This window comes from Chrysemys picta, chromosome 7 (genome assembly GCF_011386835.1).
Source record: "Chrysemys picta bellii isolate R12L10 chromosome 7, ASM1138683v2, whole genome shotgun sequence".
Taxonomy (NCBI): Eukaryota; Metazoa; Chordata; order Testudines; family Emydidae; genus Chrysemys; species Chrysemys picta.
Genome location: NC_088797.1, coordinates 128,878,915 through 128,895,264, shown reverse-complemented (window position 1 = coordinate 128,895,264; position 16,350 = coordinate 128,878,915). Strand labels below are relative to the sequence as shown.

General features: G+C 60.9%; 1 protein-coding gene across 1 annotated transcript in view; it reads left to right on the top strand.

The window, feature by feature from the left end:
- Positions 1 to 3,692: 3,692 nt before the first annotated feature.
- The window catches only part of GOLGA7B (golgin A7 family member B), a 29,236-nt gene continuing 16,578 nt past the window's right edge, over positions 3,693 to 16,350 (top strand). The window contains exon 1 of the mRNA XM_065552744.1: positions 3,693 to 3,863. Coding sequence (XP_065408816.1) covers positions 3,774 to 3,863 — 90 coding nt within the window. The 5' untranslated portion in view covers positions 3,693 to 3,773. The remainder of the gene's footprint in view (positions 3,864 to 16,350) is intronic.

The window sequence follows — 16,350 nt, the reverse complement described above, 5'->3', positions numbered from 1 at the left end:
TGGCAGAGAGGTGGTGACCTCGAGAAGGGCTGGCACACTAGGGGTCTCCCTGGGAACTGTGGGGAGCTGTGAGCATACAGGCCGGTGAGTGGCCAGCAGGAAGATGTATGCCAAGCGGCTTAAGAGCGACCTGGTGGAGCTGTGCAAGCAGAGGGGGCTGCGCATTGGGAGGCTCACCAAAGAACAGCTCATTGCCCGGCTGGAGGCGGAAGATTGCGCGAATGAACTGATCCCTGTGTCTCAGGGAAGCAGCCTGGCAAATGCAGCGCAGGCACCAGTGTCTGTCCCAGCTGGGGGTGAGAGACAGCATGAAGAGAGACAGAGACAGGAGAATGAGAGACAGCGTCAGCATGAACTGGAACTGGCGAGATTGAAGGGCAGCGAACCCCCGGCTGTGGTGAGTGAGGGGGGACCCAGGACTGCACAGAGCTTTGATAAGTGCATCCTGGCCCCACGCAAGGAGGGGGAGGACATGGATGACTTCCTGGAGGCCTTTGAGACGGCCTGCGAGCTGCACCGGGTTGATCCCGCGGACAGACTCCGGGTCCTTACCCCCTTACTGGACCCCAAAGCCGTGGCATTGTACGCCAACTGGGAGAGGCAGAGAAAGGGGACTACGAACTATTCAAAAAGGCCCTGCTACGTGAGTTTGGGCTGACTCCTGAGATGTACCGGGAAAGGTTCCGGAGTCAGGATAAAACCCCTGAGATCTCATATCTGCAACTAGCCGTCCGCATGGAAAGATACGCCAGCAAGTGGGCTGGTGGGGCCCAGACGAAGGAGGACCTGATTAAACTGCTGGTACTGGAGCAACTGTATGAGCGGTGCCCATCCGACCTGAGGCTGTGATTGGTGGACAGAAAGCCAGAGAACCCGCGACACGCAGGGCGGCTGGCCGATGAGTTTGTAAAGAGCCGGTCAGGGGGTGGCAGGGAGGAGCCCCACAGGAACAGGCCCGCCGCGATGCAGAGAGAGAGTCACCATGGGACCTCCCCGTGGGAAAATACAGAAAAACCCCATCAGAGGGGAACATCCGGCGTCAGGACCATCCGACCCACTCAAGGGGACCCATGGGACATGGGCTGCTACCACTGTGGCCAAAAAGGCCACATACGGGCCCAGTGCCCCAGGCTCAGGGACAGACTGAGCAGACCGAACCCACAGAGGGTTGACTGGGTAGAGACCCAGCCGGGTGAGAGGCAGCATTCCCAGGGAAGGGGGGCTGGCAGAGTACCACCTGCTAAGGAGGGAGGAGAGCTCCAGGCCAGCTCCTCTAGGGGGCTGGATGCTCCAGACTCAGGGTTTTTGGTTTATACGGTAGGCGCGGGGCTGTCCCTCCGGAGAGAGTACCTTGTTCCCCTGGAGGTGGATGGGAGGAAGGTCAATGGATACTGGGATACGGGCGCAGAGGTGACGCTGGCCCGGCCCGAGGTGGTGGCCCCAGATCAGGTGGTGCCCAACACCTACCTGACCCTGATGGGGGTGGGCGGAACACCAGTCAAAGTGCCCATGGCAAGGGTACACCTGAAGTGGGGGGCCAAGGAGGGCCCCAAGGATGTGGGGGTACACCCGTATTTGCCCACTGAGGTATTGATGGGGGGGGACCTGGAGAACTGGCCAAGCAACCCCCAAAGGGCACTGGTTGTGACCCGCAGTCAGAGCCGGCGAGGGGCACTGCGCCCTGGCCTTGGGGGGGGGGTGCCTTGCCTGAGGCGCAGGACCCTAACCTGGTGGGGAGGGAACGCCCAGGGACACGGCTCAGGGAGGCTGCAGCTTCAGACCCAGCGGGCGAGAAAGAGCAGGTGGCCATCCCTGTCCCAGCTGCTGAGTTCCAGGCCGAGTTGCAGAGAGATCCCTCCTTGCGGAAGATAAGGGACCTGGCCGACCTCAATGCGGTACAGACCATGGGACGAGGTGGCCGGAAAAGGTTCCTGTGGGAGAAGGGGTTCCTGTACCGAGAATGGGCTCCCCCAGGGAAAATGGAGTCAGGGGGGATCAGGAGGCAGCTGGTGGTACCCCAGAAGTATCGCCGCCAGCTGCTGTGCCGGGCCCATGACATTCCCCTCTCAGGGCACCAGGGAACCTGGCGTACCCAGCAGAGGCTGCTACGGAGCTTTTACTGGCCTGGGGTCTTTGTTACTGTCCGACAGTACTGTGGATCCTGTGACCCCTGTCAGAGGGGGAGGAAGGCCCGGGACAAGGGGAAAACAGCTTTAGGACCCTTGCCCAGCATAAAGGATCCTTTCCGGAGGGTGGCCAAGGTTAAGAGGGCGGCTCTAAACCAAGAGAGCCCAAAGCACAGACCTCCAGACTGGAACGCTGGGAGAAGACCACAGCCCAGTTGGAACCCCAGAGGTATGGGGGTGGGAAAAGGGCACAGGCCGCATAAACCTTCCCACATGCGAACTGCGAGTGCCATCAAGCACCCCCGACCTAAGGGGGGGCGTGAAACTGGAGGGGCCTGGTGTAATTCTCACCAAGGAATGGGAGGGATGCGGGGGCATCCATGGGAACGGGGGTAGGTTCGAACTTCCCCAGGTCACTGGCTAAAGTGACCCTGCTCAGTTCGGTCTCGAACGGGGGAGATGTGACGAACTGGGCCTGTTCTTACTGTGGTCTGTGAATGCTGACAGGGGAGTGTGGCTGGGATAGTCTGCATTGGGGGATGGTAGACTGCCCGGGGGGAGAATACCTGAGCATGTAACATGAGAACCCAGGAAGGGGTTGGAGGCCAGGTGACACCTTGGCCCGGGAAACTGAACAAAGGCTGTGGGAGGGGTCGCTGAAGGCAGAGTTTTGGAAGCTGGGTGGTGAGATGGTGGGGAGGCAGAGATTGCTCTGACCTCCCAAGGGGGGCTGTGGTGCCCTGGGACCCCAAGATGGACCTAACTGAGGGGGTCCCTGTTGTCTGTGCCTGCAAGACCTGTCTTGGACTGTATTCCTGTCATCCAAATAAACCTTCTGCTTTACTGGCTGGCTGAGAGTCATGGTGAATCGCAGGAAGCCGGGGGTGCAGGGCCCTGAGTTCCCCAATACTCCGTGACACAGCCCGAGGCACAGATCCGGCTACTGGGTTTGGGAGGGTCCGGTCTGAGCTGGGAAGTTGGGGGGGGGGGGGGTTGTGCAGGGAGCTCTGGGACTGGCTCCTGGCCAAGGTGCGAGTGGGATTCCACCCCCCTGTGGGGCCAAGGGGTCCCTTCCCCATGGCAGGGCCCAGGCCGAGTCCCCCTCCGCAGGGAGCTGGGCGCAGGCCAATGCCCAACCCCCGAGCGCCCCTCCCCGCCCGAGCCCCGGACAGGAGATGAAAGGCCCTGTGAGCGGAGGGCTCCCTGCCAGCTGGCCTGCGCCCCCCATCTGTCACCACGCCTCCATTACAGCCACTGACTCACCGCCTGGCAGGGAGAGATGGGCCTGGGGGGCAGGGTACAGCCAGCGTCCCGCACCCGGCAGGGCTGGCCCCCTGGCTCCCCTAGCTGCCCCCGCTCGGCACTGGGATGACCAGAAAGCGGGTCGGGGGCGGGGGGGTAATAGGAGCCTATATAAGAAAAAGACCCCAAATCGGGACTGTCCCTATAAAATCGGGACATCTGGTCACCCTAGCCCCATGGGTGGGGGAGGGGTGCTGCTGTCCCTGGCCCAGGAGGCAGGTGGGCTGGAAGGGACAGGAGGGCAAGGGAGCCGGTGGGGGGGAGATCCCCAGCAACCCTCCCCCCCGGTAGTGGGACAGGAGTGCACCTGTGCCTGTCACTTGGCTGTGTGAGGCTGGCCAGCCCATGGAGACAGGAGCGGGGCCTGCCCCAGAGCGGGGGGGCTGGCGATGGGGGGTGCCACTTCTGCTGCTGGTGCCACAGGACCCTCACCAGGTACTGCCAATTCCCCTCCCCCTCAGGCACGTCCCAGTCCCCCGCCTGGTATAGTGTTCTGGTTCAGCTCCTCGCCCCTGCCTTGCTGCCAACCCCCCCGGGCATAGTCCCCCTCCTCATCTGCTGCAGAACTGGGGGGATGGGCTCCAGCTCTGGCCGTGTCAGTGTGGGGGGAGGGGGATGCACTCTCGTGTGGGTAGGGTGACCAGACAGCAAATGTGAAAAATCGGGATGGGGGTGGGGGGTAATAGGAGCCTATATAAGAAAAACACCCAAAAATCGGGACTGTCCCTATAAAATCAGGACATCTGGTCACTCTATGTGTGGGCCGTGTTGGAGTGGGGGGGTTTGCACACTCTGGCCCCGGCCATGTCTGGTGGGACGTGCTCTGGCTGTGTCGGGGGGGTGATGTGGCCGGTGAAGCTGTGTCGGGGGTGGGGGGACGTGGCTGGTGAAGCTGTCAGGGAGGGGAATGTGGCTGGTGAAGCTGTGTCGGGGAGGGACGTGGCCGGCGAAGCTGTGTCGGGGGGGGGGGAATGTGGCCGGTGAAGCTGTGTCGGGGGGGGACGTGGCCGGTGAAGCTGTGTCGGGGGGGGGGAACGTGGCCCGTGAAGCTGTGTCGGGGGGGGGGAACGTGGCCCGTGAAGCTGTGTCGGGGGGCGGGGGGGGAATGTGGCCGGTGAAGCTGTGTCGGGGGGGGGGACGTGGCCTGTGAAGCTGTGTCGGGGGGGGGACGTGGCCAGTGAAGCTGTGTCGGGGGGGACGGGACGTGGCCGGTGAAGCTGTGTCGGGAGTGGGGGGACGTGGCCGGTGAAGCTGTGTCGGGGGGGGGGGGGGATGTGGCCCGTGGATCTGTGACAGCTGGGTCCACACCCTGCCAATGGCCTGTGTGGGTTGTTCCCCAGATCACAGCGTCTGGTTTCCTTGGGTTCTGCTCACCAACCATGGCTGGGGGCGGAGGGAGCCGGGGTCTGGCCTCCCTCTGGGAGCCCTGTGCCCATATGGGGGCTCGTGGCCAGCTGCAAGGTGAGGCGGGGCCCAGCTCCCCGTGGGGATCTGGTGTGGGGCCAGGCAACGTGCCGGGAACTCGCTGTGTTTTCCAAGGCGTCGCCTCTGCACAAAGCCAGCAATCGAACCAGGCCCTGGCCTGCACCTGGCAGCTCCCGCCTGGGGACGGTGAGCTGCTTTATCTGCACGTCCCTTCCAAATGCCACGGCGTTGCCCGGCCCGGGAAAGCGCCTCGCTCCCCCCGCCCGGCCCCCCGCCCACAGCCGCCTCGCTCCCCCCGCCCCCAGCCACCTCGCTCCCCCCACCCGGCCCCCAGCCCCCAGCCGCCTCGCTCCCCCCACCCGGCCCCCAGCCGCCCCCGAAGCAGCGTCAGGATCTGGGCTGCGATGTGCCGATTCCTGGGATCAGGGAGCTGATGACAGCCCAGCCCCACCTGCTCCAGTGAGTCGTGGCAGCAGCTGCGGGGAGGGGGAGGGGGAGGGGGGGGGTCTTTGTGCATCTGCCTCCTCATCCCTGGGCAGTAGCAGGCCCAGGGCCTGCCCTTGGAGCGCCACAGCACGGAGGGACCAGCCCAGGGGAGGCCCAGGGGAGATGCCAGGCAGGGCGGCAGAGGGGCAGGGAAGAGCCAGGAGAATGGTTAATGCCGCCCAGTGAGCCCCAGGGAGCTCAGGCCGGGGGCGTCACACAGCGAAGGCTCCCCCGGCCCCCAGCAGCGACGCGGGGAACAGGCATTTCCTGGGGGGCGCTGCCGTCTGGCCGAGGAAGGTCTAACGCGAGCCAGGGGTTGGGAGCTGAGCGAGACAGGGTCAGGCTGGAAATGAGGCATTTGGGATGGGGGGGGGTTAACCCCCAGAGCCGTGTCTCGGGCGGTGGAGCCCCCGGCACTGGCCATGTGAAATGAAGATGGGGCGTCAGATAGGAACTATTTGGGGGCCGGTGTCTGGCCTGCGCTGGACGGGAGTCAGCCGAAGATCCCAACAGGCCCTTCTGACGCTGTGGTCACAAGGACAAGCCGTGTTTGACTCAGACACGAGGGAAGGAAGGATCCCGTGGGTGGGACTCGCCCGTGCTGTTTGGCTGATTTGGACCAGTCCTCCCCAGAGCAGCCTGGGGGCCCCAGTGGCTGGGAATAACTGGGGTGTGGGGACATCCTGTCCCCTCCCCTCCCTGCACCAGGGCTCCCATGGGAGTGGATGTGGGGCTGGGGGCAGACTGTACAGCTGAGGGGGGCTCTCTGTGGGGGAATTGTGTGGGGGCCACTCTCAGCAGCTCTGGGGCCACTTTGCACCAGCCATGGGGGAATGGAAACCTCCTTGCTGGGGCGTCAGGGCAGGGCCCGGTCACTGATGGCTGGATCTTCACTCCCGGGGCAGGGCGGGATTATCGCCACATGACTGAGGGGAATCGCGCCACAGGGGAGGTGCAGGGCCTGCCCCGGGATCGTACGGGGAGGCAGTGCCGGGGAAGAGGTTGGCCCCTCACTCCTGGGTCCCAGCCCAGTGCACCAGCCCACCCTGCCTAGGCCTTGGTGCCAGGGGACTCAGACACACCCAACCTGCCGGGATCTTAGGTGCAATATCTGAGCCCACAGAGGCTGGAGGGGTGGCGCTGGGTCCCCCCGGGGAGCGCTGGTGGGCCAGCTCCCAAGCCCCACACTTGGCCTGTGGGAGGTGGGGGGCTGCCCAGCCAGGCAGCGCTGGGGCCTGCTGGGGCTCCCTGGCCCTTGGGGAAAGGGCTCAGGTTGTGTCCCATGGCTGGAGCACTGGTTCTGCGGGGGCTGGAGGGAGCCCAGGGCTGGTTGCCCTGCTGGGGGGGGGGGGGGTTTCCCTCCAGCCGGGGGGGGGGGTGGGGGGAGGGTCCAGGACTGCCGGCTCAGCAGGTGCCACAGCGGCCTTTGATGGTCAAAAGCCAGAACTGCAGGTAAGTGCCCTGCTGCCTTCCGGCAGCCCATTGGGCCAGGGCCAGTCCAGCCGGGCTCCGGGCATGTGAGGCCTGGGCAGCCCTGCTCCTCCGGGGCTCTCTCAGCAGCAGTCTGGGCTGCATTGCTGTCTGGCGTGTGGCTGTGCCGAGGGGTGGTGCTGCCCGTGGATGCTGGAGTTGGTACTTGCAGAGTTCCCGCAAGTCCTGCAGCTGCTAAGTGCGTTTCACAGCTTGGGCAGCAGCCTTTGGCCGAGCAGACCAGTGCGCCGAGCAGACCAGTGCGGGTGGCGCGGCTGTGAGCGCCTGGCAGGTGCGGGTAAGGAGTGGAGGGGTGAGACAGCTGCGCAGCGCCTAGCAGGGCTGTGGCTGGTGATGCCAAAGCAGGTTCTCAGCTGTCTGAGTGGCCGGAACGGATCACAAAGGACTGGCCAAGGCCGGCCCAGCTGGACGAAAATCCAAGCAGACAATGGAAAGCCCCAATCTCCAGGACACTGACACTTGGCAGCCAAGGATGATTTCTCACCTCTCAGCAGGGAGGGAGCTGAGCAGAGACCCCGGGAACAAAGGATGGTGAGGTGGGGGGAGGGGGAGAAGGAGCCTGGCCTCTCACCTGGGAACTGCCAAGGATCAGCCGAGAGTCACAGAGCCTGACGTGGCTGCCCAGAATGGACTAGCCTTCACCTAGGGTTCCCGTGTGGACCCGTCCTGGGGACTAATAACCCGCCTGCTCTGAAAGCGCTGCTGAGACCCTGGGAGAGTGAGGGGCCTCACTCCCTGCAGACTGGGCAAGTCCCAGAGTCGGGCTCGCTGCACAGGCTCCCGGTGCCAGGCAGTTTTCTAGTCTGTAAACGGCTGCTACAAAGAGGAAGGTGACACATTGCTCTCCAGGGGCCAGGACAAGAAGCAATGGGCTTAAATTGCAGCAAGGAGGTTTAGGTTGGACTTTAGGAAAAACATCCTGTCAGGGTGGTTAAGCACTGGGATAAATTGCCCAGGGAGGCTGTGCAATCTCCGTCACTGGAGGTGTTTAAGAGCAGGTTGGACACACACCTGTCAGGGCTGGTCTAGACAATACCGAGTCCTGCCTCGGTGCAGGGGCTGGACTAGCCACCTGGCGAGGTCCCTGCCAGCCCGACATGTCTGTGATTCTCTGAAGGTTCAATCTCAGAAAGGGGTGGGTCACGTAGCCCACCCTGGAGGAAGAGTGAGGTCCCTGGGGGTCTGGCCCACTGAAGGGACCCAGCTCCGTTCCTGTGGGTCTGTGACAGCCCTGAGAGAGTCCTGTGTGAAGAGCCAGTTTATAAATTGTTTAATGGGGCATCCCTCACCTGCTGTGAAGGAGGCTGGCAGGTTGGGGAGAGCTGTGGCTCCAATTAGACAGAGTCACAAAGGTGGGAGCAGAAATTGGAGTTTCCTTAAAGGGATCAGCTGTTAATTCCCAGCCAGGGGCGACGGAGTCTTCCTAAAAGCGGGTGGGGGGCATGAGACCCTGCCTCTTCCCCCAAGGCCTCTCCTCTGGCCAAGCCAGGAGCCAGGCTGGGGAGTCCGAGCCCCTCCACTTGCCCGGGGTGTCCCCACCCTCTGGGGTCCTGCCCAGGCCAGGTGGAGGGTCTGCGGCTCTCCACAGCTGCCCAGGTGTGGACCCTGGGGGGTGGGGACATGGGCTGGGGGCTGCGCTCGGGTCTCCCCACCCCAGGCAGGTGGAGGGTCTGCTGCTCCCCTCAGCTGTCTGGGCTCCCTGGGCCGCTCTTACCCAGGCCGGGCCTCGGGGGCAAGAGGAGGGGCTGGGAGCCAGGCCCCGTGGTGAAAAGGGGGAGGGCCTTGGCCCCTTGGCCCCCAGTTCCAGCCCCCCTGTTCCCAGCCCCAGGGCAACTCCTTCATACCCGAGGCAGCACTTCAAGGAACGATTGCTAATGAAGTGGCTAAAAAATTGGAGGAGGCTCAAGTGCCAGCTATTCTCCGGCGTCCCGTGGGTCAGATGAGAGGGGCTGTTCCCGAGTGGGTCCCAGCCCAGCTGACTTTTGCAGGTGATGTGGAGGCAAAGGCCACTGGAGACAGAATTGGCCAAGCAATAGGGAAGCCGTGCCAGGGAAACTAGAAGCTGTTGATCCAGTAGGGCCAACCATCAGCAACTATCAGACCAGCCCAGATGAAGAGCTGCTGAGCATAGAATCGTAGAATCTCAGGATTGGAAGGGACCTCAGGAGGTATCTAGTCCAACCCCCTGCTCAAAGCAGGACCAATTCCCACCTAAATCATCCCAGCCAGGGCTTTGTCAAGCCGGGCCTTAAAAACCTCCAAGGAAGGAGACTCCACCACCTCCCTAGGTAACGCATTCCAGTGCTTCACCACCCTCCTAGGGAAACAGTGTTTCCTAATATCCAACCTGGACCTCCCCCACTGCAACTTGAGACCATTGCTCCTTGTTCTGTCATCTGCCACCACTGAGAACAGCCGAGCTCCATCCTCTTTGGAACCCCCCTTCAGGTAGTTGAAAGCAGCTATCAAATCCCCCCTCATTCTTCTCTTCTGCAGACTAAACAAGCCCAGTTCCCTCAGCCTCTCCTCATAAGTCATGTGCCCCAGCTCCCTAATCATTTTCTTTGCTCTCTGCTGGACTCTCTCCAATTTGTCCACATCCTTCTTGTAGTGTGGGGCCCCAAAACTGGACACAGTACTGTGACGAACTGGGACTGTTCTCACTGTGGTCTGTGAGTGCTGACAGGGGAGTGTGGCTGGGATAGTCTGCATTGGGGGATGGGAGTTTCCCCAGGCGCATACCTGAGTGTGTAACATGAGAACCCAGGAAGGGATTGAAGGCCAGGTGACTCCTTAGCCCGGGAAACTGAACAAAGGCTGTGGGAGGGGTCGCGGAAGGCAGTGTGCTGGAAGCAGGCTGGAGAGATGGCTGGGAGACAGAGATGGCTCTGACCCCCCTTGAGGGGGGGGTGGGCTGGAATGCCCTGGGACCCCAAGCTGGACTTAACTGAGGGGGTCCTGTTGTCTGCGCCTGCAAGACCTGTCTTGGACTGTATTCCTGTCATCCAAATAAACCTTCTGCTTTACTGGCTGGCTGAGAGTCATGGTGAATCGCAGGAAGCCGGGGGTGCAGGGCCCTGAGTTCCCCAATACTCCGTGACAACTGGTGGCAGCGGTGGGATCTACTGCACCCCGTGGACGGCGCTTCCTGCAGTAAGTGACTGGGGAGCAGTAAAACGAAGGGGGATTGACGGGGACCAGGCGTGCTGAAGAGTGGGAGAGAGACGGTTATTACCCCTGGGAGTGTGTGACCAGCGAGAAGGACTTTTGCAGTAACAGGGTCCCCCGGGGGGATCGCAGCGAGTGGTCCCAGGGGCGGAGGAGTCTGCAGCTCGACCCTGGCAGAGAGGTGGTGACCTCGAGAAGGGCTGGCACACTAGGGGTCCCCCTGGGAACTGTGGGGAGCTGTGAGCACACAGGCCGGTGAGTGGCCAGCAGGAAGATGTATGCCAAGCGGCTTAAGAGCGACCTGGTGGAGCTGTGCAAGCAGAGGCAGCTGCGCATTGGGAGGCTCACCAAAGAACAGCTCATTGCCCAGCTGGAGGCGGAAGATCGCGCGAATGAACTGATCCCTGTGTCTCAGGGAAGCAGCCTGGCAAATGCAGCGCAGGCACCAGTGTCTGTCCCAGCTGGGAGGGGTCAGCCGGCTGCTGAGGGCTTCCCGAGACCCCTCCTTCCTATGCCTAGGGGAAGGGTGGGGAGGAGCCCAGCAAATACCGAAGGCGCCGTGACCCCCCCGGCCAGCAGGGGGTCCCCCCGGCGAAGCCCGCCGGCCAGCAGAGGATCCTCCCGGCGACGTTCGGCATCCGGGGAGCGGAATTGGCTGGAATGGGAGAAAGAGCTAAAACTGAGAGAGCTGGAGGATCGTGAACGACAGAGACAGCATGAACGGGAGGAGAATGAGAGACAGCATCAGCGTGAACGGGAGGAGAAAGAGAGACAGCGTCAGCATGACCTGGAACTGGCGAGATTGAAGGGCAGCGAACCCCCGGCTGCGGTGAGTGAGGGGGGACCCAGGACTGCACGGGGCTTTGATAAGTGCATCATGGCCCCATACAAGGAGGGGGAGGACATGGATGACTTCCTGGAGGCCTTTGAGACGGCCTGCGAGCTGCACCGGGTGGATCCCGCGGACAGACTCCGGGTCCTTACCCCCTTACTGGACCCCAAATCCGTGGCATTGTACCGCCAACTGGGAGAGGCAGAGAAAGGGGACTACGAACTATTCAAAAAGGCCCTGCTACGAGAGTTTGGGCTGACTCCTGAGATGTACCGGGAAAGGTTCCGGAGTCAAGATAAAACCCCTGAGATCTCCTATTTGCAACTAGCCGTCCGCATGGAAAGATACGCCAGCAAGTGGGCTGGTGGGGCCCAGACGAAGGAGGACCTGATTAAACTGCTGGTACTGGAGCAACTGTATGGGCGGTGCCCATCCGACCTGAGGCTGTGGTTGGTGGACAGAAAGCCAGAGAACCCGCGACACGCCGGGCAGCTCGCTGATGAGTTTGTAAAGAGCCGGTCAGGGGGTGGCAGGGAGGAGCCCCAAAGGAACAGGCCCGCCGCGATGCAGAGAGAGAGTCACCCTGGGACCTCCCAAAGGGGGAATATGGGGAATCCCCTCCCCCGGGAAATGCCCAGCATCAGGGACAACCGACCGGCTCGAGGGGACCCACGGGACCTGAGCTGCTATTACTGCGGCCGAAGAGGCCACGTTCGGGCCCAGTGCCCCAAGCTCAAGGACAGACTGAGCAGACCGAACCCGCACCGGGTTAACTTGGTAGAGGCCCAGATGGACGAGGGGCAGGCTTCCCACGCAAGAGGGGCTGGCAGCTTATCAACTGCTCAAGAGAGAGAAGGGCCCCCGGCCAGCTTCTCTGGAGGGCCAGATGCTCCGGATTCAAAGTTCTCCGTTTACAGGGTTGGCGCGGGGCTGTCCCTGCGGAGCGAGTGCCTTGTTCCCCTGGAGGTGGATGGGAAGAAAGTTTATGGATACTGGGACACGGGCGCAGAGGTGACACTGGCCCGGCCCGAGGTGGTGGCCCCAGATCGGGTGGTGCCCAACACCTTCCTGACCCTGACCGGGGTGGGCGGGACCCCATTTAAGGTTCCCGTAGCGAGGGTACACCTGAAATGGGGGGCCAAGGAGGGCCCCAAGGACGTGGGAGTGCACCACCATTTGCCCACTGAGGTGTTGATGGGGGGGGACCTAGAGGACTGGCCAAGCAGCCCCCAGACCGCCTTAGTTGTGACCCGCGGTCAGAGCCGGCGAGGGGCACTGCGCCCTGGCCTTGGGGGGGGTGCCTTGCCTGAGGCGCAGGACCCTAACCTGGTGGGGAGGGAACGCCCAGGGACGCGGCTCAGGGAGGCTGCAGCTTCGGACCCAGCGGGCGAGAAAGAGCAGGTGGCCATCCCCGTCCCAGCTGCTGAGTTCCAGGCCGAGTTACAGAGAGATCCCTCCTTGCGGAAGATAAGGGACCTGGCCGACCTCAATGCGGTACAGACCATGGGACGAGGTGGCCGGAAAAGGTTCCTGTGGGAGAAGGGGTTCCTGTACCGAGAATGGGCTCCCCCAGGGAAAATGGAGTCAGGGGGGATCAGGAGGCAGCTGGTGGTACCCCAGAAGTATCGCCGCCAGCTGCTGTGCCGGGCCCATGACATTCCTCTCTCAGGGCACCAGGGAACCTGGCGTACCCAGCAGAGGCTGCTACGGAGCTTTTACTGGCCTGGGGTCTTTGTTACTGTCCGACAGTACTGCGGATCCTGTGACCCCTGTCAGAGGGGGAGGAAGGCCTGGGACAAGGGGAAAACAGCCTTAGGACCCTTGCCCAGCATAGAGGAGCCTTTCCGGAGTGTGGCCAAGGTTAAAAGGGCGGCTCTAAACCAAGAGAGCCCAAAGCACAGACCTCCAGACTGGAGCTCTGGGAGAAGACCACAGCCCAGTTGGAGCCCCAGAGGTATGGGGGTGGGAAAAGGGCACAGGCCGCATAAACCTTCCCACATGCGAACTGCGAGTGCCATCAAGCACCCCCGACCTAAGGGGGGGCGTGAAACTGGAGGGGCCTGGTGTAATTCTCACCAAGGAATGGGAGGGATGCGGGGGCATCCATGGGAACGGGGGTAGGTTCGAACTTCCCCGGGTCACTGGCTAAAGTGACCCCGCTCAGTTCGGTCTCGAAGGGGGGAGAGATGTGACGAACTGGGACTGTTCTCCCTGTGGTCTGTGAGTGCTGACAGGGGAGTGTGGCTGGGATAGTCTGCATTGGGGGATGGGAGTTTCCCCAGGCGCATACCTGAGTGTGTAACATGAGAACCCAGGAAGGGATTGAAGGCCAGGTGACTCCTTAGCCCGGGAAACTGAACAAAGGCTGTGGGAGGGGTCGCGGAAGGCAGTGTGCTGGAAGCAGGCTGGAGAGATGGCTGGGAGACAGAGATGGCTCTGACCCCCCTTGAGGGGGGGGTGGGCTGGAATGCCCTGGGACCCCAAGCTGGACTTAACTGAGGGGGTCCTGTTGTCTGCGCCTGCAAGACCTGTCTTGGACTGTATTCCTGTCATCCAAATAAACCTTCTGCTTTACTGGCTGGCTGAGAGTCATGGTGAATCGCAGGAAGCCGGGGGTGCAGGGCCCTGAGTTCCCCAATACTCCGTGACAAGTACTCCAGATGAGGCCTCACCAATGTCGAATAAAGGGGAACGATCACGTCCCTCGATCTGCTGGCAATGCCACTACTTATACAGCCCAAAATGCCATTAGCCTTCTTGGCAACAAGAGCACACTGTTGACTCATATCCAGCTTCTCATCCACTGTGACCCCTAGGTCCTTTTCTGCAGAACTGCTACTTAGCCATTCGGTCCCTAGTCTGTAACAGTGCATGTGATTCTTCCTTCCTAAGTGCAGGACTCTGCACTTGTCCTTGTTGAACCTCATCAGGTTTCTTTTGGCCCAATCCTCCAATTTGTCTAGGTCCCTCTGTATCCAATCCCTACCCTCTAGTGTATCTACCACGCCTCCCAGTTTAGTGCCCTCTGTGAACTTGCTGAGGGTGCAGTCCACACCATCCTCCATATGGTCATTAGTGAAGCTCGTGGAGTCACAGCCTTGGTGCTCTGGAACGGCTCTGAACAGGGGCGGCACGTGGCAGCCCCCTGCTCCGCCTCTTCCCACCGAGGCCACGCCCCCGCTCACTGCTGTCAGCCCCTCCCCCCGTGGCCCTGGCAAGGGAGAGAGAAGTTATTTAAATACATTGGAAGTGAGAGAAAGACAAAGGAAAGTCGAGGCGCTCTAGTTAGTGGGAAAGGAGTGTTAATAACATCGAGAAAGAACATGTGTTTAACGCCCCTTGAGCTTCAGTCTTCATTTAAAACGTTAATGGTGACTCAACACAATGAATATTAACAACCCGGGGAAGAAACACAAGCCAAAATACGGGAAGAACAGGCTAAAGAATATTTCAATGTTGTGACGAACTGGGACTGTTCTTGCTGTGGTCTGTGAATGCTGACAGGGGAGTGTGGCTAGGATAGTCTGCATTGGGGGATGGGAGACTGACCGACGGAGAACACCTGAGCATGTAACATGAGAACCCAGGAAGGGGTTAGAGGCCAGGTGACACCTTTGCCCGGGAAACTGAACAAAGGCTGTGGGAGGGGTCGCTGAAGGGAGAGTTTCAGGAGCTGGCTGGCAGGCAGACAGGGCTCTGACCTCCCCAGGGGCTGGGGTGCCCTGAGACCCCAAGATGGACCTAACTGAGGGGGTCCTGTTGTCTGTGCCTGCAAGACCTGTCTTGGACTGTGTTCCTGTCGTCTAAATAAACCTTCTGCTTTACTGGCTGGCTGAGAGTCATGGTGAATCGCAGGAAGCCGGGGGTGCAGGGCCCTGAATCCCCCATACTCCGTGACAGATGTATTCAAGGTCATGCCAAACCAGCCTGATTTCCTTCGTTGGCAGGATCGCTGCCCTACTGGAAAGGGGGGAAGCAGTAGACGTGATAGACTTTGATTTTAGTCGGGCTTTCAACGCAGTCCCACATGACATTCGCATAAGCAAACTAGGGAAGTGGGGTCTGAATGAAATGACTATAAAGTGCACCTGTTTGAAAGCCCGTACTCAGAGTAGTTATCAATGGCTCACTGTCCAGCTGGGGGTGGGGGGACATATCTGATGGGGTCTGGCAGGGGTCAGTCCTGGGTCTGATACATTGCAATATTTTCATCAATGACTTGGATAATGGAGTGAAGCGGATGCTTATAAAATTTGCAGAGGACACCAAGCTGGAGGGGTCACAGGCACTTTGGAGGACAGGATTAGAATTCAAAATGACCTTGACAAATTGGAGAATTGACCTCAAATCAACAAGGTGAAATTCCATAAAGACAAGTGCAAAGTGCTTCACTTAGGAAGGACAAATCAAATGCTCAAGTGTGACGAAATGGGACTGTTCTCACTGTGGTCTGTGAATGCTGACAGGGGAGTGTGGCTAGGATAGTCTGCATTGGAGGATGGGAGACTGCCCGGAGGAGAATACCTGAGCGTGTAACATGAGAACCCAGGAAGGGGTTGAAGGCCAGGTGATACCTTAGCCCGGGAAACTGAACAAAGGCTGTGGGAGGGGTCGCTGAAGGCAGAGTCTTGGAAGCTGGGTGGTGAGATGGCTGGGAGGCAGAGATTGCTCTGACCTCCCAAGGGGGGCTGGGATGCCCTGGGCCCCCCAGATGGACCTAACTGAGGGGGGCCCTGTTGTCTGTGCCGGCAAGACCTGTCTTGGACTGTATTCCTGTCATCCAAATAAACCTTCTGCTTTACTGGCTGGCTGAGAGTCATGGTGAATCGCAGGAAGCCGGGGGTGCAGGGCCCTGAGTCCCCCAATACTCCGTGACACCAAGTACACACTGGCGAACAGCTGGCTAGGTAGTCACACTGCTGACAAGGAGCTGGGGTCAGAGTGAATCGCAAATGAGTCAACAATGTGACGCAGTTGCAAAAAAGTCTAATCTCATCCTGGGCTGTGTTAACAAGCGTGTTGTATGTAAGACACGGGAGGTAATTATCCTGCTCTGCTCAGCACTGGGGAGGCCTCGGGTGGATACGGGGTCCGGTTCTGGGCCCCACACGTTAGGGAAGATGTGGACACATGGGGGAGACTCCAGGGGAGAGCAACAGCAATGCTCCAAGGGTTAGGGACGCTGCTCTGTGAGAAAAGGCTAAAACCCGGGGCCTGGTTAGTCTTGAGAAAAGACGACAAAGGGGGGGACGTGTGAAGAGTCTGGCCTGCGTGTGAGGGGAGCACAGGGCCGGTACCGCAGCCCCTGCACGGCCCAGCGCTGCCCCCTTTGTGGGCTGTACGGGCCGGGTGTGAGTGTCTGTGGGCTGATGGGCCGGGCAGGGGCGTCTGTTCACCAGGCAGGTTTGGTCCCAGCTCACTGCTGAGGGAAGGGACCCAGCTGGGAGAGTAATTACAGCTCCTGCCGCCGCGCTGGGAAACGTGCCGCCTCCGCTTCCAGGCAGGTTAAAAATAGCAGCT